At 42.0% G+C, this 27,600-nt stretch overlaps 1 protein-coding gene across 8 annotated transcripts in view; it reads right to left on the bottom strand.

The window, feature by feature from the left end:
* The window catches only part of NRG1 (neuregulin 1), a 1,026,954-nt gene extending 1,002,534 nt beyond the window's left edge, over positions 1–24,420 (bottom strand). For all 8 annotated transcript variants that reach the window (XM_019642856.1, XM_019642855.1, XM_019642857.1 and 5 more), the window contains exon 1: positions 23,595–24,420. In XM_019642856.1, the coding sequence (XP_019498401.1) occupies positions 23,595–24,333 (739 nt within the window). In that variant the 5' untranslated portion in view covers positions 24,334–24,420. The remainder of the gene's footprint in view (positions 1–23,594) is intronic.
* Positions 24,421–27,600: the final 3,180 nt, after the last annotated feature.

Below are 27,600 nucleotides of genomic sequence, written 5' to 3'. Positions count from 1 at the left end.
CTTCTCAACCTGTTGAGATTTTGCTTTCTGGTAATAGTCGACAGTACAGCTCAAATAAATTCTTATAAGTTTTCTCTTTGGCTGGATATTTTTCATCAACACTCTCCTAAAGAAGTTAGTGATTGCGACGCCTGATTTTGCAGATCAACCATCATCCCCCTCTCCACATGGTGGCAATCCTCCTTTGGGGTGTCTCCACTTGGCACAAAGAATATAGTGAAACACTTTTTTTTCCTCATTATAATGTTAACTGGAATTAAAATATAACATGTACTAACTACTGTTTTAGAGGCTAAAGAGGAAAAGTCACAGAACCAGATAATGAAAACTACTGCAAGAACAATCCTTAATGAACTGGTAGAACAATCCCTCTTCCTAGCTCTGAATAACTTCCCAGCCAACTTCTTAGCAACCTTTCATTATCCATTAGACTTTGTCTCGCTCACATTTCCAACCTTTCCCCATTCTGTGCGTGGGTACACAATGCTTGCCTATACCCAGTTAATCCCCTTACCACTCATTTACATCATCTCTTCTTCAAAGAAGCCCAACCAATTTTGGAGTGGAAAAGTATAATTAGTTAATTGATCGCTTCTTCCTTAAGGGTGAATTCCCAGCAGTGTAAAGTCTTGACTGCAGGGCAATTACTGGTGTCTGCTTCACTCTGTTGGAGAAGGAAGGAGAACGAGGGTGACTGAGGAAAGAAGGTGGTTAGGAAGAAGTTAGGTGCGAGACAGCCAAAAATGACCAAGTCTACCACATTGCAAAAGAGTAAGCATGTCTCCCTGTCTCTCTTTTCTCTCAGATGACTAACCAGAGATGTCACTAATTACCTTATAGGGAAAGGCCACATTCTCCTAATCAGGCTTTAAGTTGGGAATGAAATAAACAAAGCTAAGTACATCTATATCCCTGTTCTCTTTGCTTTCTCTCCTATTTTTTTTCCCCATCATCTCAACCTGTGGCACCCTCCTCCTCTGACTTCCAACTCCGAAAATAGAAAAGAGTGGGAAAATGGGAGAAAAAAAACTACCCACCAGAGGAGGCAGGCCAGTACTTCAGAGAGTCCCTCATCTGCACAAAAGTGTGGTATGACCTGCCCTCCTGCCCAATAATTGGATACAACCCTGCCCTCTGCCCCAGGAAAGCCCCCCTCCTAAATCAATAAGATGCTACCTAAAAACTTTTCACAATTGAAAACAAAAGTGCAATTTGTCATCCTCTATGCAAAACACTGTACTAGGTGCTGTCAAAGACCCAAGGAAGGGTGACCTTCAATCTCCTATCCAGAACCTAACCCGGAAAATAAGCACATATACACCATCATACAAGGTAACTGTATAACGGGTACCAAACAAATAGTAACGGTAATAATACTTGACCCTCTTAAACTATGTTAGTGGCTTAGAGGTGGGGGGAAAAGTACTGATTCTGTATCTTACCCCTCACCTTCCTTCTTCTCAGGAGTTCCCTGCTAAGGGAAATAAACACAGAATAATCAGCATCATTTTTATAAATACAGTAAAACCTTGGATTGAGAGTAACTTGGTTTGCGAGTGTTCTGGAAGATGAGCAAACATTTCTAGTACATTTTAATGTGGTAAATGAGCGATGTCTTGCAATACAAGTAGTTTGTTTCCAGAATGAATTATGCTCGCAAACCAAGGTATTACTGAACTTGGACAAGTTTTAAATATCTGATGACTTCCAAATCCAGAACTCCTTAGGTAAACAATGATTGGGTACAAGCTTAGCTACCAAGGCTCACTGAGCTTTCCTGCTTTCTCCAAATCAATCTATTCTGGGTCTGTGGAGTAGACTAAGAGCTCCCCCAGCAAACCATCCTCATGCGGCACTGACACAGACCCCTGAGTACTGCCTGGTGTCCCATCCACACCATGAACGGGGAAAGCAAGAGGGACTGCTGTACATAGCAGGCAAGGCGTGTGCTGAGCTGTCCCTGAGAACAGAACAAAGCCCTTCCATGCCTGACCACAGGCAGGGAAACAAGGCCCAAAATGACACATGGTCCAATGAATGACAACCTGGATCAACCATATGACCAACTCCTCCAAACATGGGAGGAGCTTAGAAGGAGGATGGTGGGATGAGGGACCCAAAGAATTCCCTTATTTTTTCTTCTCACATCCCAACAGTGAATTCTTGGTATGTTTTCTTTCTCTGAACTATAAGTGTTTCTAATATTCATAAATCCATTCCATCCCAGTAATGATGACGAAGTCTAACTAAGGAGTACTTTCACTCACAGTTATCTTATGTAATGAGGTATGTCTTATGCAGTTAGACATGTCAGAAATTGGTAGCTGGATGAGGCCTTGAATGATGGAGGCCTTGACTTATTTATTATTGCACTGATATCACATAACCAGGACCTGGGCACATTAAAGCAATCTTTTTTAAACCAAATGAGAGCTAGAAATGGACAAAAGGGGAACCTAACAATGCAAGGGTAGCAGGTGGCACTGGTAGGCATTGAAAGTGCAAAGGCTTCAACATTTGCTTTCTTGTCTTTTTTTTTTTTAGTTTCAGACAAAGTGATAACCACCCTCCCCCAATCTACTACCCCATTGACATAATATATAGCTGTTAGAATTCCATTGACTCTATTCCCTATGCTGTACTCCACATCTTGTGACTATATATGTGTGTATGTGTGTATGTGTGTGTGTGTGCGTGTGTGTGTAATATTATAGTTGACATTCAGTATTATTCAGCTTCAGGTGTACAGTGCAGTGGTCAGGCATCTACACCGCCCATGAAGTGGTCTCCCTAATGAGACAAGTGCCCATCTGACACCCTACAAAATCTTTACAACATTATTGATTATATTCCCAAACTGACTTTTTGTATCCCCATGGCAATCTTGTGGCTACCAATTTGTGCTTTCTAATCCCCTCACCTTCTCCCTCACCCTCATGGGTTAAGTATGCCCATTACAGCCTTTTCATAATATTTTCATTCATGTAGACAAATGCTTTTATTGAAGGACAAACAGCTCGTTTTCAGTTAGCTGTACAATAGCAACCTATATATTTTAACTTAAAATATAATTTTAATTCAAATTTTAAAATTATGGACAAAGTACTTAAATGCCACTGATAGCTCTTGATCTTGTGAAAATTTGGAAACCTCCCCTATGCCCACAAATTACTTACCCCCAGCCCACCAACTACACAGCCGTAACTTTACGGCTTCATTTATCCTAGAAGTACCAGCCCATGTCCTGTACTGGAAAGGCATTTTCTCTAGAAAGGTATTCTCGTATTCCCTCCTTGTCCTAAGGTCCATTGTGTGGTCAGGAAAAGACTAGAACTCAGGTCAAATCCTAAAATCACCTCTTTTCCTTTTAATTTCAGAAACTACTTCAGGAAAAGATGGCCTTTCAGAGACAGGCTGAGCTGACAGATTGTAAAATACAAATATGCCTCATAAGGATCAAGTCCTCATACAGTATGGGATCAGTAGCACAGTGCTTAGCACATAATAAGTGCTCAAGCTTATTTATTGAATTAATGACAGTGAATGTGGAAATTATAAACAGTGCTATGCTGAAGAATTTTTGTTGACATTGAACATTTGGTTGAGGATTTAAACTGTGGACATCTATAGAACATATCATTTAATTAATAACTAAAAAGTCATGTGCCGTAAAAGTATCGATGGAAAGCAATAGCACAGTGAACACGCTGGTGTTTGGTTGATTGGTCGGAGAAGCATTTGTTTCATTCCCACATATCCAGTGGTGCAGATGCATTTGAAATGAACGACACAGGAATCCAAATACCCATCAGAGTTTGAAAAAGAAAGAACCATATTTCCCTGAAACGTTGTAGATTATGTAGATTATGTAGACCTAAGTTGGTCCTCACTACAGGAACTACCTTAGGCTGCACCTACTGAAATATAAGGTTAAACATTTAGAAGTTAAGGCAGCATTGCTTGTATTCATCTTCCAAGATTCTTGTGGGAACTAATTCACTTAAGGCCAGACCACACAGACACTGGTAAGCTGAGAAACCTTAATTATCTTTATTAAGATAAAGTCCAGTCAGACCTCTGGGAGTGACCAGGAAATTCCTTGGATCTGCTAAGAAACTTCTGGGAGCTAAATAGATTAACATAATATTATAAAAGGATTTCTCACATCAACAGCTCTGAGAGTTTATTACTTTTAAAATATAACTATGAAGATTTCCTGTCAGCAAATAAACATACAAATGAAGAAAAGGACCAAATTGCATAAACTGTTTGGGGAAATATTAAATCATCATAATAATAGCATTACAAGAACAAGAATTGTAATTATTTTCCAGTTTATAATCTAAAAGCAATAACATGTCAGATAAATTTATAATACACTTATGGTACTGCAATCGTTTTAATGGGTGGTCGCTATTAAATGCTACTAATAAAAAAACGTAAAAACAATTATAAATGAGACTAGAAACATGAACTTAAAAGAATGAATAATGACCAAAGGATATCATAGAAAATGACTATATTACTACAGACTCCCAACAGTATATGAAAAACACCTTACTTCAAGATAAAAACAAAGGCATGTTTCCTGATAATAGAATTTAAGCCAGTGTTATTTTCTCCTACTAAAACAGAAATTACATTTCTTCCAAGGAAAAGTGCTGATATACATTTTTTTCATCAAAACAAACAAACAAACAAACATAAATAAATAAATAAATAAATAAATAAATAAATAAATAAATAAATAAATAAATAAATAAGTAAATAAGTAACCTCTCCTCTATTTGCCCCATTTGGTGAGGTTCTTCTGTGAGAGTTTTATTATCTTTCATGGCAGATGGTCCTGTGTTTGTTAGTACAGAAGTTATCCAAAGGAGGAGCAAATGTCTAGTATTGATAAGGCACCCTCTGTCTTCTAACTTTTCCAACTCAAGACAAATAAATGCAACATGCTTCTGCAAACGCCTTTTAACACACTCTGCAGACATAAAAGGAAACACAACCCTATTTATCCAAAAAGTGTCATCTTAAATATCTTTTTTTTTTGGTGTGCCCCAGCAAAGGTTCCTCCTCCTTCACAGGAGAAGCTCATCTGTCTGAACACTTGTGACACATGATGTCTGCACTCTGGTTAAGCATGCATACATCCTTTCTCCTTGGCTTCCTTATAAATTCCTCAAACTTCTCCATATCTCACAGAACAACAGCCTGTAGCATTAGTGAATGATCAATAAGTACTTGTTGAGTTAGGGAGATCAAGAAGCAAATACTATGGCTTTTTTTATTTACTTTAGAATGGTTGTCATATACGTTGCCTTTTCTTTTTTGCCAAGAGCCAGCTAGAGAAAGCCTGCATTCAGTATACAAGGAAACTCGAACAGGCCCGACTGGGTTCTGAACCCTGGCTTCTCCCGTTGTTTAGCTGTGTGTCTTGGGCATATACCATAACTCCTCTGCGATAGCATCACCTATAAAACTGGTATAATGATGTCTACCTGTATCAGGTTACTATCAGGATTAAATGAGATAACAAATAGGAAGGGCTAAGCACAGAGCAAGCACCCTGAATAAGCTCAAATCATTAGTAGGGAAAAGATAGCAGCATATGACCACCTTTTGGAGTTACAAAAGCTTCATTTTCATCTCACTTGATTCCACTAAGATACTCTAAATGCAAAAACTCTGCTCTTGGCCTGGTTCCACAGAGCACACAGCCAGATGGGAAACCATCCCAGAGCCCTGAGCCCAAAACGTTTGTGGACCATTCTGGACTCCAGTTAGGCAAGTGGAGTCTGGCAGATGGTTTTTTTTCTCTGTATATGCTGGATGGCTCCCTCAGAGTCACTCTGGGAAAGGGGCAATTTCAATTCCCCTCCCGAAGGGTACCCGCCCCAATCTATTTTCTGTTTAGGCTCAGGGTTCAGCATGATGTTCAGAGAGCGGGGTCTCCTCTCCTATCCCAGTGGGAACCTTCAGACCCCTCCCATCATCTCTTCTGCTCACACGGTGCCCGACAACTCTTCTGACAGTATCCTTACTTGGTGTTTCATTAGTGCTCTTTTTTTTTTTTAAGATTTTATTGGGGAATTGGGGAAGGGGACCAGCCAAGTTGTTGTTCAAGCTTCCTTGTGGTGGGTGCCAGTCACCACCTGGCTGCTGGTAGGCAGCTCTTAGCCTCTAAGCTCAAGGTGCTGTGTTCAATTTTAGTTGCAGGTGGGCGTAGCCACCATCCCATGTGGGAGTCGAACCAGCAGCCTTGTTGTTAAGAGCGCACGCCCTATCTGGGCAGCAGCTTAGCTCAAGGTGCTGAGTTCAGTCTTAGTTGCGGGTGGGTGTAGCCCACCATGGAACAGGCAATCTTGTTGTTACACCAGCTGAGCCATCCTGCCACCTGTTGGCAGCTCAGCAACAGCTCAGCAACAGCTCAGCAACAGCTCAGCTCAGGCGCAGCGTCACTGGCCCATGTGGGAATCGAACCAGTGGCCCTGTTGCTCAGAGCTCGTGCTCTTAAGCCAACTCTTAACCAACGGAGCCACTCAGCCGGCCCTAGCGCTCATTCTTGGTGCCATGTCTTGCAGCCCATTTGGAAAGGTCATGTTATCATTTAACTTTCCTAGAAAAAGTGTTCTATCTCTATCTCTCCCTATCTCTATCTGTGTGTGTGTGTGTGTGTGTGTGTCTTTTACCCACTGCTGCTCCTGCTACCATCTATGGAGCTCTGCAGACAGAGCCCTCACTGCAGTACCAGCATGGCTGAGCCTGGACAAATGCTCCTCTCTGACCAAGCAACTGCCCCAGGCACCTCAAGGGAGGTGTCCACACGTTGGAAAGACGTTCTCTGTAGGACAGGTCCCTCTGCACCCTGAGCTGCCGGGATAGGCCCTAGCCAGGCTCAATCCTGAACTGGAATAAGCAGGTTGGAAAACAATTCTCTTATTTGTTTTTATTAATCTTTCCTAAATGTATGTATAGCTCACATTTATCTCAACGTTAATATTAGAAGGGTTTTGAGTTTTTATTTAGAAGTCGGGTGGTATTTTTGACCAGAAATATGCCATAGAAACTTAAGTCTTATTTATGTCAATTAGCCTATGGTAAAATTGGTTTTGTTATATGTCATTTCCCTTAAGGTCTCAGTTTCTGAGAGCTTACTGATGAGGCCTTACTGTGCAATGCTCCTGATCCACAAACTATGCTTGGAGTAGCACTGTGTTCAAGGGCCTGTGGCACCACAGGTCAAGTGAATATGAATTCATAAGGGAATGGAGAGCACAGCACTCAGGCAGGTGATGTTCATCTTTATTTTGGCCTCTTATGTATCCCCTTCCATGTCCCCAGCAACACTGTATCCTCCCTGCTCCATGGAGTACCCCTTAGACCTCCGAATTAGCATTAAAAGGGCACTTACTATGACTTAGGTGCTGTACATACATTATCGTAATCAACCCTCACTTATCACTAAGAGAGACATATTATTCTCATTTTACATCATGTTTAGAAACCTCAAGCAATGGTTCCAAGGTCACAAGGGACAGAGGTAGGTCTAGGAGCCAAGACCTGACTCTTAAGTAGTGTGCTAAGTCCACTCCAGCCTCCAGCTCTTCCCCTACTGGTCCCCACCTGTCTCATTCCCTTCCTGGAGAAATATTAATGTTGATGTGTAGTGCTTCCCCATGCAGACAATGATCTTATTAGCACAGATCTTTTAAAGACACAGTGTCATCTCTGGACACAATAACCATTGCACACTACTGAAGACATAGTTTTTATCCAAGTGGATCTGACTTCAGCACTCTCAAAACTCATCCAGTCCTCCCTACCCAATTACCCACATGTACACTCTTTGAAGATAAAGAGGAAAGTTTACCATTAGCAATGGGTACCCACTACAACAGAGAGGGCATGACAACCTCACTCAGGGGAGGTGCAACTAGAATTCCATCAGACTACAATGTTCCAAATCTTGTCATGGTTCTAACGGAGGAAATCAAATGACCTGAATGCAAATAAAGGTTCTGCCTCTCAGCTGCTGTGTGACCTTTAAAGTTCTATAGATGTTTTTGAATCTCAGATTAAAATTGGAATAAATTGATACACCTCATGAGATGGCGTTAAGGAATAAAGGAGGTAAAATATGTAAAAATGTTTGGCACATAATAGAAACCCAGGAAATTCTAAGTCTTTCTTTTCTTACCCAGCTTCTGATTTTCCAGAGAATCCTCGACTTTATTAGTTGAGAAAACTTTAGTGGCCGCAAAATCCAAGGACTCCCAAACCTAAGTGAACCCCACAATCACCTGGAGAGATTTCCAAAAATGCAGATTACTCAGGACATGGCCTGGACCAAATGAATTACTCTCTCCAGGAGTCTAGGCCAGGGATCTTCATATTCTAATCTGCAAACCATTTTTGCAAACCATTGGTCTGCCCCTGATCGGAACATCAGGTCCAAAAACCCATCCATGGTTCTCTAAGGTGAACTGGTCTGAGGAGCCTGCTGCTGAGGTTGGACGAGTCAGAGCTGCTCTTCCTATTTTTTGGAGATTTCCTTTTCATCCTTTTCCCCATTTCCTTTGATGTGTAAGTGCAACTTTCATTAATATAACTCCTAGCTTATTTATGCTGCATTAAAATTAGGAAAACCCAAGGTAAAAAAAAATCTTTGCACAAAAACACTATTATTGTACAGAAAGTAAACAAAAGAAAACGGGAAATTCAAAGCCATTTTTCCCATGGTGGTTCAAACTCCTTATGCAAATAATAGCTGTGAATGCATCCATTCAGCAGCTTACTAGACAATAAAAAGACTTTACATAGATGGGCAGGAAAAATGCATTCAGTTACTGTCAGAATAATAGCTTTGCATTTCTTGACTGTTGATCATTAAAGTGCTCAGTCATAGCTTCAAATAAAGGTAGCTCTGTGTCAACTGAATACATGGTCCAAGGACCTTTTGACTCAAATATTTTTCTAAATTAGATTGATAGATGTCACTCCACAGGTATTGATGTGACAATGCATTAAATTCCCTGAGGACCTGGGCATCAACTATAGAGACAGTAGTTATAGTTCTCAAGTTGCTGTGTCAAGAAAAATTTGAACAATAATTTGTCATTAACATGGCTTACATGGTACACAGGAAAGAATTCTTCGCTAAGGAGCAAAACACTGATAAAACGGTGACCTTCAGCAACACTTTAGTAACACTCTATATAACTCAATCAATTTGATGACTTCTTTAAAAACCATATGTTTATACAAACTACCCATTAGATCTCCGAGGTAGAGTCATTCTTCCCAACCCCACGTCCCCCAAAAAGGTTCAGACTTCTTAAAACGACTTCCTGCTACTTCTGCTCAAATAAATACAAATACATATTACTAAACCCCAATCTTAATAATCCAGGGGTCAGCCGTTAGTACTTCAACCCACCCTCTCTGGCCTCCACCCACAGTGCTTGGCCAGAGCTGATTGATGTAAGGCCTCCAAGTCGCTACCAACCATCTGCACTTTTAAATGTAAAGTGTTTGGCAGCAGTCAGCACTCGGGCAATGCTGCTTTGGGCTTTCCCCTCACCTTCTTCCAAAAGGATTCTCTTGAGACTCAGACATAACCGACCACTTCTTCCATCTTGAATCCTTTTGAGGTCTTCCTCTCACTTTTCTCACTGCTCTTTTCCTGTTTCCTCCTCAACCTCATCTTTAAAGGTTGCTGTTTCACATGCCTCATTCTTACCTCACTATTCCTCACTCTCTACCCACTTTCCTTAAGCAACTGCCTCTACTCAGTGGAGATAGAAATATCGTGTCCTTGTCCAAAACTCGCACATTCATAAACCCAACCCAGACTTCTCTTCTAAGCTCCATGCATTCAAGTGCTTTTGGATAGTTATTTCCATGTGGATAGATCAAACACACACTGAACTTAACCCTCCTTTTAAAATATTCGCCATCTCACTCCCAAACATGCACACAATTGCTCACATCAGAAATCCAGGAGCCATCCTGCCCAGTCCCCCACAAGCATTCCCCCTTCATAATCAAGACTAAAAGATGCCTCCAAAATAATCTCAAATCCTCATGCTTCTCTTCATCTCTTCTGCTCCCGCTCTAGCGCAGGGCCACATCCTTATCTCACTCAGAGCCCTACCTGAGTTCCCTGTACGCACGTTTCAGGCCATTCTCTGCACAACAGCCACTTGTGATTTTTCTTTGTTTAATGGAAATCTTATAACTTCTATGCTTTAACACCCTGCAGTGGTTTCCCATACTTTTAGGACAACGTCCAGCATTCTAAAAACTCCAGAATGATCTGATTTTTTTTTTTATTTACCTCTCAGACCTCATTCTTGTCTCTTTAGCGCTGATTCTCCACTCTGCTATTTCTCATCCCTGCCTCAGGACTGACAATGTCCTTCCCTCCTCTTTTCTCCTCCTCCTCCCCACCCCTATCAGAAACGCCTCTTTCTAAATGAGACCTTCTTGTAGTTTTCAAACTTAGATAGCTTCTGTTACATGTTCTCATAGCACCTTGTATTTTTCCCTGATAAAGCTTAGCACAATCACAAATGTATGTATATCATACAATGCTTTGCATTAACTGTCCTGTCTTTCTACCCTACTATCTCAGGAAGGGCCATGTCTCATTTTTTCATTGCCATGATTCCAGAAATCAGTACAAAGACTAGCAAATAATAGACGCCCAATAACTATTTATCAAACAAATAAAGTGCGCTCGCTGCTTCTCTTTTTCTACTGGTTACCTATATTTATTTAGAGTTCTCATGATTCTCATAATGTATTTAAGCAGCCTCTTCAGAATGGCCCCTACAATTTCTCTTGCAGGTCAAGAATGCCTAGATCTAAGAAGGAAGAAATAGGATTTGGGAGCTATACAAATGTAAGGGGAAAGGTAAGGGGTAAATTGATGATACATGTCTAGTGCATTTTAATAAATAGATATGTCTCTGATTGACCTGCAGGTAAGACAATGCCTTAGCTGTTCTTTAGGCACCTGGAACTCAAGACCTTATAAAGCCAAATGGCTCACGACAAAGATGGGACTAAAGAAGAACACAACAAATGTATCATTATTCTTTATAGTTTACAATTCTGAATTATCCTCTTTTTTATCTTCTCAATATTTAGTAAAAATATTTTTAAAGAGGGCATAACAACTACATGCATAATGTAGAGGCACAAATGACTATTTTACACAGCTTCAAACCCATGCATTTCTTGTCTCTATTCACCTGCTATAAATTGGTTCCCTTTCCTCCCAGGTTGCACAAAGGGAGCACGAGCATACACCCAGCTAATCATAAAACCACCAACGATTCTTCCTAACAGGAAGCAGGTGGATGATATTGGCACCTTAATCATTTCCGTGGACTTTTCAATAGCATTTTAAAGAGAAATATTACTAAGTACACAATGACAGTTATTTAGCAAGTTACTGGTAATAAAACTACTGAAAAGTTAATAAAAGTGATTAAAAACGGTGGAAAGATTAGTCATCGATACATTTAATACACCGGGCAGGTTTAACCTAACAGTTTTGCTTTTACAGGCAGCTTTATCAGCCATTTTAATTTATCCTACTAAGAAGAAATGTGCATCATGAAACCCAATTAAGTCGGCAGTGATAAAGCCTGAGACTATTTCTCCACAGTCCCTATATCAAAATGATTTGTTAAACACGGAGCTCCAAAAGGCATCCTAACATGCCAGCAAAGAACAGAATGAATGTTGTCTGACCCTCTGCGTTTTCAGTGATATCAAACAATGAACCAGACACAGCGAGCATTAAACTTTAAAGACTTATGGCAAAATTAACCCATAAAATGCTAATCTGAACCTAAGAAAGAGCATGTAGTCAATATGTTATTTATCTACAATAAACATAGATGGTTGTGATCTGCTCTGCACATACCTGTTGGGCTCTCCTACTGCAATGAGGCAGCAGAAGGCATAATCTGTCTGTCTACTTGTCGGAGGAGAGCTATGCCATTCAAAATAAAATGACCATCACAAATTGGAACCCTGCCTATTTCAACCAATCTGGTCTGAAGTAAGGTTCAGCTATGCCTCGAGTGTTAACACAGGCCTCTTTCTGAGGAAAATGAAAACTAGGACATTTCATGTTCTGTCCATTCACTAGGCAGAAATATATTACAAATGAGCCATTACACATTTGGGGTACGCTGGTTACAGCGATTAGCCTACCCTAACTAATCCATCTTCTCTGAGGACAGCAATGTTCTAAAGGGGCAAGGTCCCTTAACTAAGACTCAGTCCTTGTTTTAGATCAGCATTTCTATTAAAAATAGCACTTCCTGCTTTTCCTTGCTAAAAAGTAATACACGTTAATTACAGCAACGTTACAAAAACAAAATGAAGAAAATTCTAAACATCAATAATTCCAGCACCCGACTGTTAACATTCTGTTACAGAGCTTTCCAGCCTTTCATTGCTCTTTAGATTGACAGATAGATGAGGTAAGTAAATGATTGATGGATAGATAAGAGTAATACACACATATTGCATAACACACTTTTTCACTTGATAATATACTATGAACATATCTCTAAGTCATACTTCCTTCTACCCCAAGATTTTTAAAGACTACAGAATAATACAGAATAATCCATTATCTATCTGAAGTTTTATTTAATCATTCTTTTGGGAAAAGGGAAAAATATGTGCAAATGCACAGAGTCCTAAAGTCACTTGGCACCTGTGGAGCAGCACCATCAGTGCGGCCCAGGGTTCCGAGTGGGAGAAGGAACTGGATAAGAAAACCTGGACAAAAGTTGAAAGGCCTTTCTAAGGACCCTGGGTTTTATCCTGTGAACAACTGAAGAGCTTTATGCAATGGTATAGTATGATCTTTTCTGCCTCAGAAAAATCACTCTAGCCAACAGTATAGAGAATGGATTTAAGAAGGGAAGAACCCATGAGCAAAGATAAGAAGCTGTTACAGGTACATAAAAAAGGAAACTACTACAGAAACAATGTAGTTGTGGTGAATGGGAGGAATTCAAGGTCACCAAGCTGAGATGATAGAGAGGTTTCTAGTGTGGAGTAACCAAGAAGACACTGATGCTATTCTATGGTGAGGGGTTAACTGAATTCATATCAGCACCTACCCTGTCTGGCACAGAATAAGCTGTCAATCAAGGAAGCCACTGGTAGTAATAGTAGTGATTGTAATAGTAGAGGTAGTAATTTCATTATTATACAGATGGACTGGCAGGGAAGGTAACTGCTTAAAATATTTAATATACAGTGTCTGTAGGACACTTGGGTGGATTATCTGGTAAGTATTATAGTTGGATATATGGATCTGGAGCCAAAAAATAGGGTTTGGGCTAGATATGAATTTAGGAACCACAATTTATAAGCAGCATTGGATCTACCAGAATTGATGAATTCACCAGGGACTGAGGGAGGCCAAACTGAAGGAATAAATAAAACTGGACATAGCCCAGCTGAGCCCTGCCCTGCCCTGCCCTGCACAGCCCCAGTGGCACTGCCAGGACCTCTTCATGCAGTCATTGTAAAAGTCAGATCAAATTATTCCTCATTTGACTTGTTTCGGCATTGCTTGTTCTGCACATAAAAAGACTAAAATATATCATTTGCCTGCCCAAACCATGAGACTGTGAGCTGAGAACGAAGGTCTCTTCACCCAACCTTACATGAAGGCTGGACTCCTCTCCCAGCCATCATCAGAACAGGTGCCATGCAGCTGGAAACCAAGCTCTCCCTGTTCTCTGTGCTGGCCTCATCCATTTCCACAACAGCACAAATCATTAGAACCTAAAAACAGGGCCAGATTTACATTTTTTAAATTAATAAAAATTCATAGTAAAACATTTTACATCTTCTCTGACGTTTTATTAAAACAAATGACTAAACTTTCTTGCTTTCGAAGTTCACAGATGTGAATTAATCGATTAATCATACTTTATAATTTCAAAGGCAGGCCTTCAGAGACAGTGGTATTTGCTCCTTGATGATGCTTGTGAATACAAATAACTTAGTATTTCAGACAGCAGAACAAAACGACACAAAACGGCAATGGAGGTGAAAAGATTCGGAGAAAGAAGGATATACTTTCTCCTCCCTTGAATTCGGCTCTCGTACTCCTCTTTCAGATTCTCTAAAAGTTTCATAATTGCCTTTTCGTAATTATTTTCTTTAGAACAAAACTAAAATGAGAGGAAAAGTCAAGACAAGCTCCAGAGGCAGGAGCAGAAGTGGTTTGTAAGTTGGGTCGTTTCTGGGATGAGGACCAGATGCAGTTTGTATGCACCATGAAAGCATTTTAATTCTATTGTCTGTCTCCTTTTGCATATTAGGGAACCTAATGAGACCTAAAGACCTAATGAGACCTAAAGTTTCTTATCCAAACTACACAGGTACTAAACTACAAAGCTGCAAGTGGAAAGGAGCTCGGACTCTGAGGCCAGGGCACTTTTCACTTGTGAATAAGCTGAGGAGGCTCCAAGTGTCTGCCCACAAGGATACTGTGGTCTACTGGGAGAGAGAAGGCACATACACATACAGAAAATTTTTTAAATACATCAGTTTCAAAAAATAAACACAAGATGACTATGGGAAGTTTAGAATAGCACCATGTATAAAGTATACAGCAAGAAAAATGCTCTGTGTTCAAAGGCTAGGATGAGTATTTTCAGCAGGATCATTACTAGGATTTGATGTCATGGAAGCAATAGGATGTGAGCTGTCCCCAGAAGGAGATGTAGAAGTTCCACAAGCAGAAATGAGGGAGAAAAGAAATCCAGGCCGAGGAAATGGCATATGTACAAACAGGAGGATTAGAAAAGTGCATGGTCTGTTCATGGAGCAACTGCTATGGGCTGGATAAAAGCATTCCTGTAGTAAAACTGAGGAAGATTAGACTTACTCTGGAGTAAGGAGGACATGGAATGTCAGGATCTAGAGCAGAGGTTCTCAACCTGTGGGTCGCGTCCCCTTTGGGGGTCGAACAACCCTTTCACAGGGGTCGCCGGGTACTTGTACGCGGGCGTATCTGCATGTGGGCCTGGAGCCGGGTAGAGGAGCGGTGTCTCGGTTCCTAAGACCATCAAACATATGTGTTTTCCGATGGTCTTGGGCGACCCCTGTGAAAGGCTGAGAACCGCTGCTCTAGAGGTAACTATGGCACATCCGTTGAAAGTGTCCAAGCCGGAAAAGAGAGCTAATAAAAGTAGTACGTATTTTAGAATGACTCACCCTCCAGTGCAGTGTTTAATGGAAGACGATTTGGAGCAGTGGACAGAATAGAGACAGAGAAATTATGAAAATAAATAAATAAATAAAAGGAAGATAAACAAATAGGTAAAAATCAATTAAAAGATTCTGGTACTAATCCCATTGTGATAAGGTGCCTTTCTGGACCACAACGATAACAATATGAATAGAAACATATGTTCTTATGTATATGTAAGTTTACTCTTTAAACCTTTTATTTTTTTTTTAAGCTATGATCTGTTGTAATTTGGTGGCTTCTGACTCAGGAGCCTAAATGCTGGGTAAATTAAGAGCTGAATACATACATAAAGATCTCTGTATTTGAAGAATTTTTGTTTCTTATTAATGACAGTTTAATTAAAGGCAGTAAGTTTGAATAGAAAGCAACAACATTAAAAACTGCTCACCACTACTTCACACTCATTAGGATGGCTATTACCAAAACAATAGAAAATTACACACGTTGGTGAGAATGTGGAGGAATTGGAAGTCTTGTGCATTGCTGGTAGGAATGTAAATGGTACAGCTGCTGTGAAAAGCCTTACGGAGGGTCCTCAAAACATTAAACATAGAACTACCACCTGATCCAGCAATTCCACTCCTGGGTATATACCCAGAGGAATGAAAGCAGGGTCGTGAATAGATATCTGTACACCCATGTTCATGGAAGGGTTATTCACAACAGTCATAATGTAGAAGCAACCCAGGGTCCATTGACAGGTGAACGGATAAAAGAAAATGGTGTGTACATCCTATAGAAAATTATCCAGTCATAAAAGGAAACCCTGCCACATGCTAAAATGTGGATGAATCCCAAAGACATTCGGCTAAGTGAAATATGCCAGTCACAAAAAGGCAAATACTGTGTGTTGCCACTTATATGAGGGACTTAGAACAGTCAAACTCATAGAGATGAAGGTAGAATGCTAGTTACCAGGGGCTGGGAGGAGGAGAGAATGAAGAAATCCTGTTTAATGGGTATGCAGTTCCAGCTCTGGCGATAGGTGATAACAGTTATCCAACAATGGGAATACTTAACGCTGCTGTACGGCATACTTAAAAATGGTCAAATTGGTAAATTTTATGTTACCACAATTTGAAAAAAGAAAAACAAAAAACTACTCACCAGAATAAGACTATGTTCCAAAATGCTAGAGTTTTTAATAAAATCCCCACTCCGATGAAAGAAAAGTTGCTAATGTTACTGAGGACAAGATGTCAGCAATCTCGTAGGATGGGAATGAAGACAAAGAAGGAAAAAGCACCTCAGACGTGCCCAGGCTGGCAAAGAAGTTGAGAGTCTGGGCAATTTCAAAGTGGTGACCCTTTGGGGCTGACAGGATGATGAGCACACCCACTCTGAGCAGAGCACCTCCATTCTGGCAGTCACCAAAGAGCCCTCACCACCGGAATCACCTCCAAAGGACAAAGTCTAAAGAAAACTTCTATGTGAAGCAAACACAGCCATCCTTCGCCTCCTCCGTAGACAGTTACCACGTTCTATACAGAGGTGCAGCCAGGATGCTGCCTGCAGGGGAAGAAAATGCAGCCACTGCATCTGCTGCTGCACTGATAACACGCCATCGCCCATGGTATCTCCAGGGCCGACTGAGAAAGTGAAGGGGAAGGATCTCATTATTCATCAGAGCCCAAATGGACGGGTGCCATCCCACCTGCAGTCTAACCAAGAGCTGAGGTAATGTGAAAAACAAAGAAAAAAAATTGAAAAGGAACTCATCCAAAATCTTTTTTTATATATTTCTTTGGGATACAAGCAGTGTTTTTCTATCTTCAGTTACAAGAACTGAACTTGGACTGAGGTGGGTAACCCCTGTGGGGGAGATCAAGAAAAGAACATGGAATTTCTAAGTACTGAGATCTAGTACCCAAACTGAGTTGGAATGATTTGGAAAATGGGTCTGTAAAAACCAGTGATATGGGTTCACTGACTACTCAAAATCCCTTCTGTGCTTCTTGGTCTTTACAACACAGGGAAATTTTTTCCCCACCTAGGCTATAGACGACACAGAATAAATAATGTCCAGAAGTAATCGAGGAAACACAAATTTTAGGAAATGAAATAGCCTTCTGTGAAGCCCAAAGGTTGATCCAGAAGTAAGGCTGTGGCTGGTGAGGGGAGGACATGGTTCCCTGGTAGGATATGGCTCCAAATGCTATTTCCTTCACATACCCACCTCACCAAACCAGACATGAAGAGAAAGAATCAGAATAATTTTCCCCCATCTTCTTTCAAAATTTAGCTGAGAACAGTGATTGCCATTGAGGTGGGGTGCTTCAGTCATTTATTCATTTAATTAATTATTGAACAGGTATTTAATCTATACATACCCATCCAGTTATATGTGTCTGACTAAGAAGCAAAAAAGATACAAACTCAATGAGTGCTAGTTATAACCACTTGGTTTTAGTTAGCCCCTCAATGTTTAAGCTTCCTTTGCCTTAATAGGAATTCCCAGACTAGAGACAATATTTGGGATGACAGTATTACTACGGTGGGCTTTCCAAATTTAGCAAAGTAACCAATGGTGCACCTCTCTTATCATGTCCCACCACCACCCCCCCCCTCACCCCCATGACCTGGCTCCCAGGTACACCCACTACCAATGCTCTACTGCCCTCACCAGGCATGTCCACTTATGGTGGGCTCAGTTCAGCTCACATATTCTGGCACAATAGAGCAAAAGGAAAAGAAATGATTCCCTCTTCTAGGTAATTTTGGCCTTGCATTACCTCCAAACTGGCTACCAGCTCCAGAATCATGCAATGCGCTTAACTGCTTACAGATCCTTGGACACAGGGGCAGATGTTCAAAGCCAGAGCCTTGGACTTTGGAGGGGGAAGCCTCTCAAGTAGAGATGCAAGGTAGGTTACCATCAGTATCCTCATGGGATGAACAAGGGGACTACCAGAAACAGAAAGACCATCTGTGGTCACAGTCTGATAATCTATGACCTCCATTTTCTGACATACTTGGACCCAGACAGCTCAACTCCAAGGTGTCAAGAGAAGGCTAGTGAGTGTGATGATGAACAGCAATCCTGCACTTTGGTCTCTCACAGACTAAGATGCACTCATGAACCCACTCACACTTACCTTGCAGCATCCTCATAAGGGAAATAGAGATGAAGGGAAAACACCTGTGAAGCCTGAGTTAGGAACTGGTAGGACCATCTCCTATGTACCAAACAAGCTGTGAGTCAACTAAATTTCTTCTCTTTGTTTTTTTAGTTATTATGAAAAACAAAATATAAATTTTACTAGGTCCTAATGGGGTGCACCAAGTTTAGGATATAGTTCTCAAGTAAACTATTTGCCATAGGGAGAAATATCCTGGTTCTCTTAAAGACCACGCCCTAACCCCCCTCAAAAAAAAAAAGTAAATTAATTTATGCATCTCTCTCTAGGATTCCTGGATGGTAAGTCTATACTGGGAGGAACTGTTTCCTATAAAATGGATCTACACCAAGCAGAGATTAGTCAACCCATTTTTAACTTTCAACTTCACCAAAATGTCTTTTATCTACTTCAACTTTTATGGATCATTTGGGGACAGAGATCCAGGAAGCAAGCTTCAGAAACACATCAGTCTCAAGTGCATCACAGCACAAACAATATGAAAACACAACAGTCTGAAACCACAAGCTCTTAACTAGCACTTACCTCAACTCAACAAGACTTAAGTCTCTATTCTGTAAATGCTTAAATAATTCGACTGTAGATTTAAAGTATGACAGGATGTACACACCACTAATCAGTTGTTCAAGTGTTATAAAGTGACTGATACTTTATTTTTAACTTATTTTGATAATGTAACAGCACAGAGTAACATGTGCATGCACAAATTTATACCATTCATATATGAATGGAAAACTGTCCACAATAGCCATTTCTGTTATATAAAATTAGAACATTAAAAATTAGTTTTCACTTTCTTAATGAAAATTTTGATTAAGTTATGTTACAATATTATTTTTGGTAACAAATTGCATGAGTCAATAAGAGCTCTAATTTTTTTACTTTTTGCTTCCATTATATACTTTTTTCATTATATACTTCCAATGAATATAACAATCAATGAATTCCCACCACTGTTACTCATTATATATATTTTGTTTTAATTATTATCATTTATTTCTATAAGGCTAATGAAATACCCATTCAATCCCAGCTATCCACAGAGACAATTTTTTCAAGTCATTTGAGCATATCAAAAACAATCAAACAAAAACCCAAGTATTTCTAAGTCCTACGGGCAGGTGAGAGTTTGAGAGTCTTTGGACATCTGTCAAGTTCATAAATTGTCACCAAAATTTAAAAATAGATTTTAAAAGATGTTACATTTATAATTAAGGAAAAAAATAACAGGAAAAAATGGGCATCGAAGCAAAGGAGATTTCCTGAACAATGAATAGATTACATTTGACATGGGCAATAACCCGCCCAATCACGTCTTTTGCTCTCATTTGCTATAAATATACAGGCCAGCAGAAACACAGCTCATTGTTTTGACCCTCAGTGCCTCTTAAGCTTCCCAGTATTACTTAATACATTAAGACATATGGTAAAACATTCCCTAGGTTCACAGGATTTATGGATCTCCCACAAACGATGAGAACTATCCCCAAGTGCTTGTAAAATATTCTAATTCAGATATTTAAATTCTCCTTTTAAAATATTTTTCTTTTAAGGGGTTGTTTTCCCAAATGACCTATCTTGGTTTCATTTTTTAACATATATATTTAAAAACACAGTTTCTCTACTCAACAGGAAGGTTTTCAAATACCATATAGATTTTTGAAAGTAAGATTTATACAGTTTAAAGAGAGCAGTCAGGAACACTTGGGAAATTAAATTTACATGTGTGTTTATGAAATACAAGCAGTCAAGCTGTATCTGTTCCTATTGCTGCTTCCTTAATATAAGCTTTTATTATGAATAATTTTCTTCAATGTTGGCTGGAAAATCCCTGCAGCAGTTTTCTCATTTTCATAACACCATAAGGTCAACACACTTTATTGAATAGTTATTGAGGACATTAGAAAAAGCAGTGCCATTTATCACAAATAGTTGATAAATATGTTTATGTTATCAATATATTCCAATATTATATGACATACTGAATATTTAGATTGGCTTGTAAGAACACAATTGATATACAAATCTTGCATGGCCCAATTATAGATGTTATTCAACATCAGTATTTTTACCCCTTTTTGGAAATTAGCTTCTGCCTAGTATAACCACAATGTTTTGAAAACTAAAAACACAGCACTTCAAACAACGATTTGTTTCAATAATAGAAATTTAATTGGACAGCAAATTATTTTGCAGTCTGACGACTATAAAACCTAGAAATATTTCTTAGCTCCTTCAGCGAGCAAGAGAAAAAAACAAAGTCTGGGAAGAATTTAAATAATTACAAAGGAAGTGTAATTTACACAAACTTCAAATATAAAGCAAACAAGCTATGAGATTCTGTGCTGTCTTCTAAAATACCTAAACAGTTTCTGTTTCAAAAGGTCCATTTTTCAGAGAAGAGCTTCTGTTTTACAGACACAACTCAGGGAGTTTCGCTTACCGTAGATAAGGAGAAAAAGTGGGGTGGGGGGAAGAATCTCAGAGAAGACCTCTATTAGCTCAACACTCAGGCTAATCTGTTGCATGTGTGGTTTCTACACTAGCGAGCAACTGGTAAGAAACAACACTGCAGCTGAACGCGTAAGAGCTGTAAACTGTTCCCGAAGGTATGAGATAGCAAAATGACTTTGCCATATTCCCTCTCCAGCCTAGCATCAGGGCTCCGGCAGGAACACAGTCATCACGCCCCCAGGGCAGCGGCATGTCGATAGATAAGAACCCTCTGTTCCATCACTCTCCTTGAAATCGTCTGACCAGAAGCACACAGCAGCAGCTCAACCAGGACAAATTAGCCCCTCTTCTTTCTGTATATTTTCCCCCAACTGTTTGTGTTCCTTTGCCTGGTAGGTTCTGAATGACATGGTTAACTGTGACCATACAACTGGATGAACACACAAGTTGTCACCTACTTTTTTACATCCAACCTCCCCAAGTATGGATTTCTTGAGCTTACACTATTTACTTTTATTCTACAATGTTACAGTAACTATTTTGTTCATAAAAACACAAGAGGAACTTTTAGCATGATTTCAGTTAGTCCTTCGCTAAACCTATTAGTTAAAGTTTCATGCAGTACTCTGCTTTAAAGTATATAACACTAACATCATCAAACATACACAATAATTACACAAACATAGAGCAGTAACCGCATGATTTCTTAAATTACTTAATTACACGCCGGGAGATTTCCACTTCATTTTAAAAACCTGCTTCCCTTAGTATGCCACAGCTGAAAACTATGTATTTCGTTTCACTGGCAAACAAAAGGGCAAAACTACCTTCAGTGAAGCTTTTCCCCCCTTAGAAGCACAAAAAATAGAACAGTATTCCTCCAGACAAAATGAATTTTCCATTTCCAAACATCCTCTAGACGCGTATAAGAACTTTATCCCTGAAGTTCAACATGTATTTCCAATTAAAAGGCAAACCAACACTGTGCTAATCTAGTAACACACCCCCACTCCTAGGCATCATGGCCAACTACAGTCCCCTTTATATTAACTTCCCACCATGTGTAGTAAATGATTCACAACTCACGTGGTTTGGGGTAAAGGCAAATTCCTTCCTGAATTGCATATGAGAAAACATGGAAATTGGATGATGGCACAGCTTAAAAGGTTTTGTTTCAGATTCTATACCAGAAGAATATATGCGATGGTACAGTGGTGTGGAGCTTTTGTGTTGCCTAATAAGACAGCTCCCAGCAGTGCGCTTCCCATGTTTCACAGTGACATCTATTAGCCAGACCCGGGGAATCCCAACGTCACTCAGCTTTCTTCAGCACCACTCTCGGAGGACAGCTTCTGTCCACAGAGTGGTGCAATCGTAACAGGTCTCTGGTTCCCAAAGTGCACTGTTAAGATAAGGAAACGGCAGGCAAGCAATGCTCTTTCCTGTCATTAAAACAAAATCATGGTGTATTAATTAGCTGCAGGATATAAGGACCACAACTGCTAATCAGAAATTTAAATAACTGGCCATCACCAGATACAAATGTGAAAGAACTGACACACTTTGCTTCTCAGGCAGATGGAGCATGGCATGATGCTGAGTTTTGTAAAGATTCAATTAACCCAACTATCTCTTAGACAGATAAATAAAGACCCAGGAAAAAGCTATTATGCATATTAGAGTTTGTGATGTGTAATCATGTTAATTTATGGTTTGAGAAGAAACCCTGCTATGTTTTAGTGATTATATGGTAATCAGGAAATTATACAGATATTTAGAACCCAGAAATTATTTTATAAATGTAACGCTCCCTAGGAAATGTAATTAGATTATCAGCTAATTTCTCACACCTGATCATATAAAGGACACCTGGGAAGAATACTTTCAGCGGTAAATCCTCAAAGGTTTGAGAAACGACTGCTAAACGTATCTTCTGAAATTCTTCAGGGCCTACACCTGAAGCTCCGTAATTACGATCATCGGTCCGGATTCACTCAAATGCCAAAACACACTCCAAACCAAACCAAAATACTGTGGAAACAATAATTATTGAGATGATTTCACCTTAAAAAAAAACTTTATACTTCTCACATACACACAAGATACAGACTGTCTCTATCTGTTGGGCATTAAGTTCACCAAAACCTCTGCCACATTTAGAGGAATCTCAGTGCGCTACCCCTTCCTCGTCCTAGGCTCTCCATACATAATACACACAAGCCCCTGGTCATCTCCACACTCAGACTCCAAGGGAAGGGAAGGCGTTAAATAAAATCCTATGGACTCACCCTTCCCCCTTCATAGGAAAAGCCCCACAAAGGCGGCTCATAGTCAGCAGCTCCTAACCAAAGCCAAGTTCAATACTGCACTCAACGAGAAAGCAACCGGCCATTTCCATTCTACTTGGTGAATGAAACCCCAAGGGATTAAAAAGTTTCAGGCGGCCCCAACCGAGTACCAAACTTGGGCTTTCACCAATGGCAAAGCCTAGGAAACAGGAAACTGGAGAAGGCGCAGCCTGTGGAATCCAATTGGCGAAACCTCCTCCTCTGAGGTTCGCTTGGAGTCCACAACCCCGAAAACAATTCTCCACGCGGCGTCTGCCCCGCAGCCGTCGAACCCCAGAGCGCGCCCGCCTCGCCCCGCTCGCCACCTCCCCTCCCGGCCCGGTCGGAGCACGCCCCCGGGGGCGCGGGACTTACCGCACCGCTTGCACAGCACCCTGCTGACCTCCTTCTTGAGGTTTCTGCCGGTCTCGAGAGGGGGAAAAGATGCTCGGAAGGCGGCCGGCGCACGGCTGCTGCTGTTGGCATCGGGCTCCATGAAGAAGATGTACCTGCTGTCCTCCTTGAGTCTCCCGCAGGAGGGGAAAGCCGGGTGGCCCCAAGCGCCCAAGCGCACGGTGAGCAGCGAGTCCTTCTTCAAGCCCCCGGCTTTAACAGCCCACACCTGGTGCACCTTCACCAGATAGGATGCCTCCTCCCCAGGATCGCTGGCGCTGGGTCCCGGGGCCGTGGGCCAGGAGGGCACGGTCCCGTTGGCGGTGGGCAGCGGGTCCCGAGCGGGCCGTCCCAGCGGGCCGGGGCGGGCGGCTGGAGGCTGGCGCTCGCCTCCCCACGCCCCTGCCTCGCCCGCCGCCGCCTTCCTGTCGAGTGCCCCCTGCTGCCGCCGCGGCGGGTGCACCTTTCCCTCGATCACCACCGCGGCGCGCTGAGCCAGCTCCTGCACAGAGCCCACGCTGGGCGGGGACGGGTAGCACACCGAGGCCCCCGCGGGAGCCACCTCGTTGCGGGCGGCCGCCCCCGGCGCCAAGGCCGCGGTCCACAGCAGCAGAAGCAGCAGCGGCGGCAGCAGCGGCTGCGGCGAGCGGGCGGCGGGACCCGGGCGCGGGGACCCAGGGCCGGCACCTCCAGAGTGGCGCGGGGCGCGTCGCCATCTCATGGTGTGAGGTGCGAGCGGGCTCCGCGCTGACAGTTCGGACTCTGCCTCGCTCTCTCGCGCTGCCTCCCTTTTCCTCTCTCCTCCTGCCCCCGCCATACCACTCCTCCTCCCCCTCTTACCCTCCTCCTTTTATTTATTTATTGGAGGGGGCGGGGGGTGTAGGTGAGTTGTTTATGGGAGGAGGGGGAGGAGGAGGAGGAGGAGGAGGAAGAGGCAGGGAAGGAAGAGGTGGGTGGAACCACAGAAAGGAGAAGAGGTATAAGGACAAAAAAAAAATTAAAGCAAAATAGAAAATTAAAAAAAAAAAAGCCGCTGCCACCGCCTGGGTTGCTGGGAGTGACAGGTCCTCCTGGCGCCGCCGCCGCGCCCGAGCACTGCTGTCGGGGCTGCTGTCACAGCAGGAGGACGTGGAGGTGGAGGAGCTAGCTGCTCAGCGGGGAACAGTCCTTTGTGTGGCGATGCTGCGGCGGCTGCTGAGGCTGCGAGCGAGCGGCTGGGAGAGCGCCCTGGAGGCGGAGTTGCGTGCCTGGAAATCGCTGGGTGGCCGCGGCGGCGGCAGCGCCCTGCGCCTGGCCAGCCTGTTTACCTGCGCTGCGAACTCGCCCCGCGCTTGCCTTCCCCATGCTGATTCCGGACTTGGTCCTCCTGGGTCTCGCCTTCCCGGCGCGCCTCCTCCTCCCTCCGTGCCGCCCTGATTGCTGCAATGGGAGGCCGGGCGGCAACCAAGGCTGCAGTCCGAGTGGGCTGCGGAGATGTACTGGGGACTGAGAGGTGACGATTCAGTCATCAGGGACCTGTTAGCCGGCGCAGGACGCCCAAACGCTGGGGGTGACAAGGAAGGGGGGTAACACAAGGAGGTGCGGGTCCTCCCTTCAGAAAAGTTTTGGGTGAACTGGTTACTTGAGAGTCAAAAGGGAGCAACATGTTCACAGGGGACGAGCAGCAATTAAGACAACTTTAGATCACGCTGGCTCTCCTTCAAACGCGCGCGCGCACAGCGAACACTTCAGGTATGACGCCGCTCTCACTCCCGTCTTGTGTGACACTTCAGTCTGGACATCCCCTTGCCTTGCCTTCTCTTGAAATTCCTGGCCCACCATGATTTTGTGACGTATGGTACTGCTGACACGGGCATCGTCTGAATAAAATAGTTGCTCAATAAGGCCATTTTGTATAAAGTTTATGGCACTTTGTCAGCAAGTCGGTTTAAAAAATAAATAAATAATAATAATAATAACAACAACAACAAATGAAACGAAAGAAGTTTCTGCCGCTGCTGGAACAAAAGCTCCCAAACATGAGCAGATGTACTCGTAGGTTACATATTGTTCCGTAGGACTACCATACCTCTCACCCTAACTCTACTCCACCTCCAACCCTCCCCCTTTCCTACCTACCGTCTGGCAAAATTTAAGGAGCTGCTTTTAAAACGAGAATCCATCATCTTGCAGGGAGGTTCTTTTCAAGCAAGTACCACTGGACAGAAAGAGAACACATTTTTAGCATTTAAAGGAAAAATATTTCTCTTTTGCTCTTTTATGGTGAAAAAAAATATATTCAATGACCTAATAAAACTGAGTGGAGTTGTTATTCAATGGCCAATAGATCCACATTGTGGGGATTTAAGGTTTTAAAAGCACTCGAACTTTAAAATAACCTTTCATCTGGGGTTCTACAAGTCGCCTCTAGCAGTTTCTTGAAAGTATGTCACATAAGCTTTAGATGTCTCGCTCTCAAAGTGCAGCTTGGAGGGATGGGTCCTGATGCTCACTGTGTGTTTCTACACGTGGGGATTCCTATTTCTTATGCTCTGATGGAATGCTTTCAAAAAAAGATCACCATATAGCAGCATCATAATATAGGGTATGGCCTCCAGTATGTGTTCTCTTGAACGTTGGTCCTCCTAGTGATTTGTTGAAAGGAAGTGGTCAAATATCCAATCTTACTGGTGCCTTCACTTGTCTTTCACATGATGTCACATTCCTAACTCTTGACCTTTCTGGAGTTGCAACTCCAGCCTAGAACACTTTCTCCCTTCCTCTCCACCTTTCAGACATCGTATCAGTTATCAACTGCTGTATGCCAAATCACTCCAAAATTTGTTGACCGAAAACAATATCCATTCAATTTAGCACAGGATTCTGTGGGTTGGCCCCTTTGACTGGGCTGACCTGGTGGGGTTCTTCTGTATTCAGCGGGGCTCACGGATGGCTCTGCTGGGGCTGACTTGTCTCAGATGGTCTCAGCTGAGACAGCTCATCTCTTTAAGAATATTGTCTCTTTTCCTTCAGTAGGCTTAGCCGGGGGTTATTCGTGGCAGCTGGACATGTTCCAAGACAGTGGATAGAAGCACGCAAGGGATCTTAAGGCCTAGGTTCAGAGCTGGCACCTTATCATTGCCACTGTAAGAAGGCCAGCTCAAATTCGAGGAGTGGCAGAGCAGCCACTCTTAATGTGGGGAGCTGAAAACTTTCATTGCCAAGATGCAGACACAGAAAGGGGAAGCATTGAGGCCATTTCTGCAAACAGTCCATAACAGAGAGTAAGCATCCTCTGAGGTCCACCTACTCCCTGAAGCCCTCCCTTTTTTCAATACTAGACACTCAGAATCACCACTCCCCACAATGCACTCCTCCTGCCTTTGCCATCTGTATCATGCCTCCTTACTTTTGATCATATTATTTATTGAGCCCAAATATTTCAGTTTAACCCCAATCTCTCCAACCAGACTGTAAGCTTGTGAAAATGCAGGGGACATATTTTCAGTATGCCCTTGTTCTAACCCAGTTTGGGGCACACATTAAGCACTCAATGCATGTCGGCTGATTAATGATGGACTGATGCTCTCACCATAGGTAACCTCAACGCTGCCCAACACTGTTAGAGAGAGATGGAATTCCAGGCAATAAAAACAATAAAAAATTGTAAAGCACTGATTAAAGAGTCATTAAATACATGCATACCCCTTCTTAGTACTTTACAAAGCATTTTATCTATGATTAAACATAAACTGCTTCTTACTATTTTTTAATACCTTTTTCAATGTATTTTTTTAAATGCCTTTACCTTACTCCCACATTTTCTCCTACTCCTCTCTCAGCTAAGTGGTAAGGGGTAATTCTTGTGGATATTTTCTGTGCGAAGGTAGGCCTTCTTAGAACAGTTCAGTACTAAGAGCTATTTGCACACGTATTTCATTTTCAGTTCTTGTAGTGGGATCCTGATTTTCAAGGGCACCCATACATTAAAAGGATATTACCCTCTTTG

This window comes from Hipposideros armiger, unplaced genomic scaffold (assembly GCF_001890085.2).
Source record: "Hipposideros armiger isolate ML-2016 unplaced genomic scaffold, ASM189008v1 scaffold_73, whole genome shotgun sequence".
NCBI classification, from domain to species: domain Eukaryota; kingdom Metazoa; phylum Chordata; class Mammalia; order Chiroptera; family Hipposideridae; genus Hipposideros; species Hipposideros armiger.
Note: the sequence above shows the minus strand (reverse complement) of the source record. Positions and strands in the feature narration are given on the sequence as shown.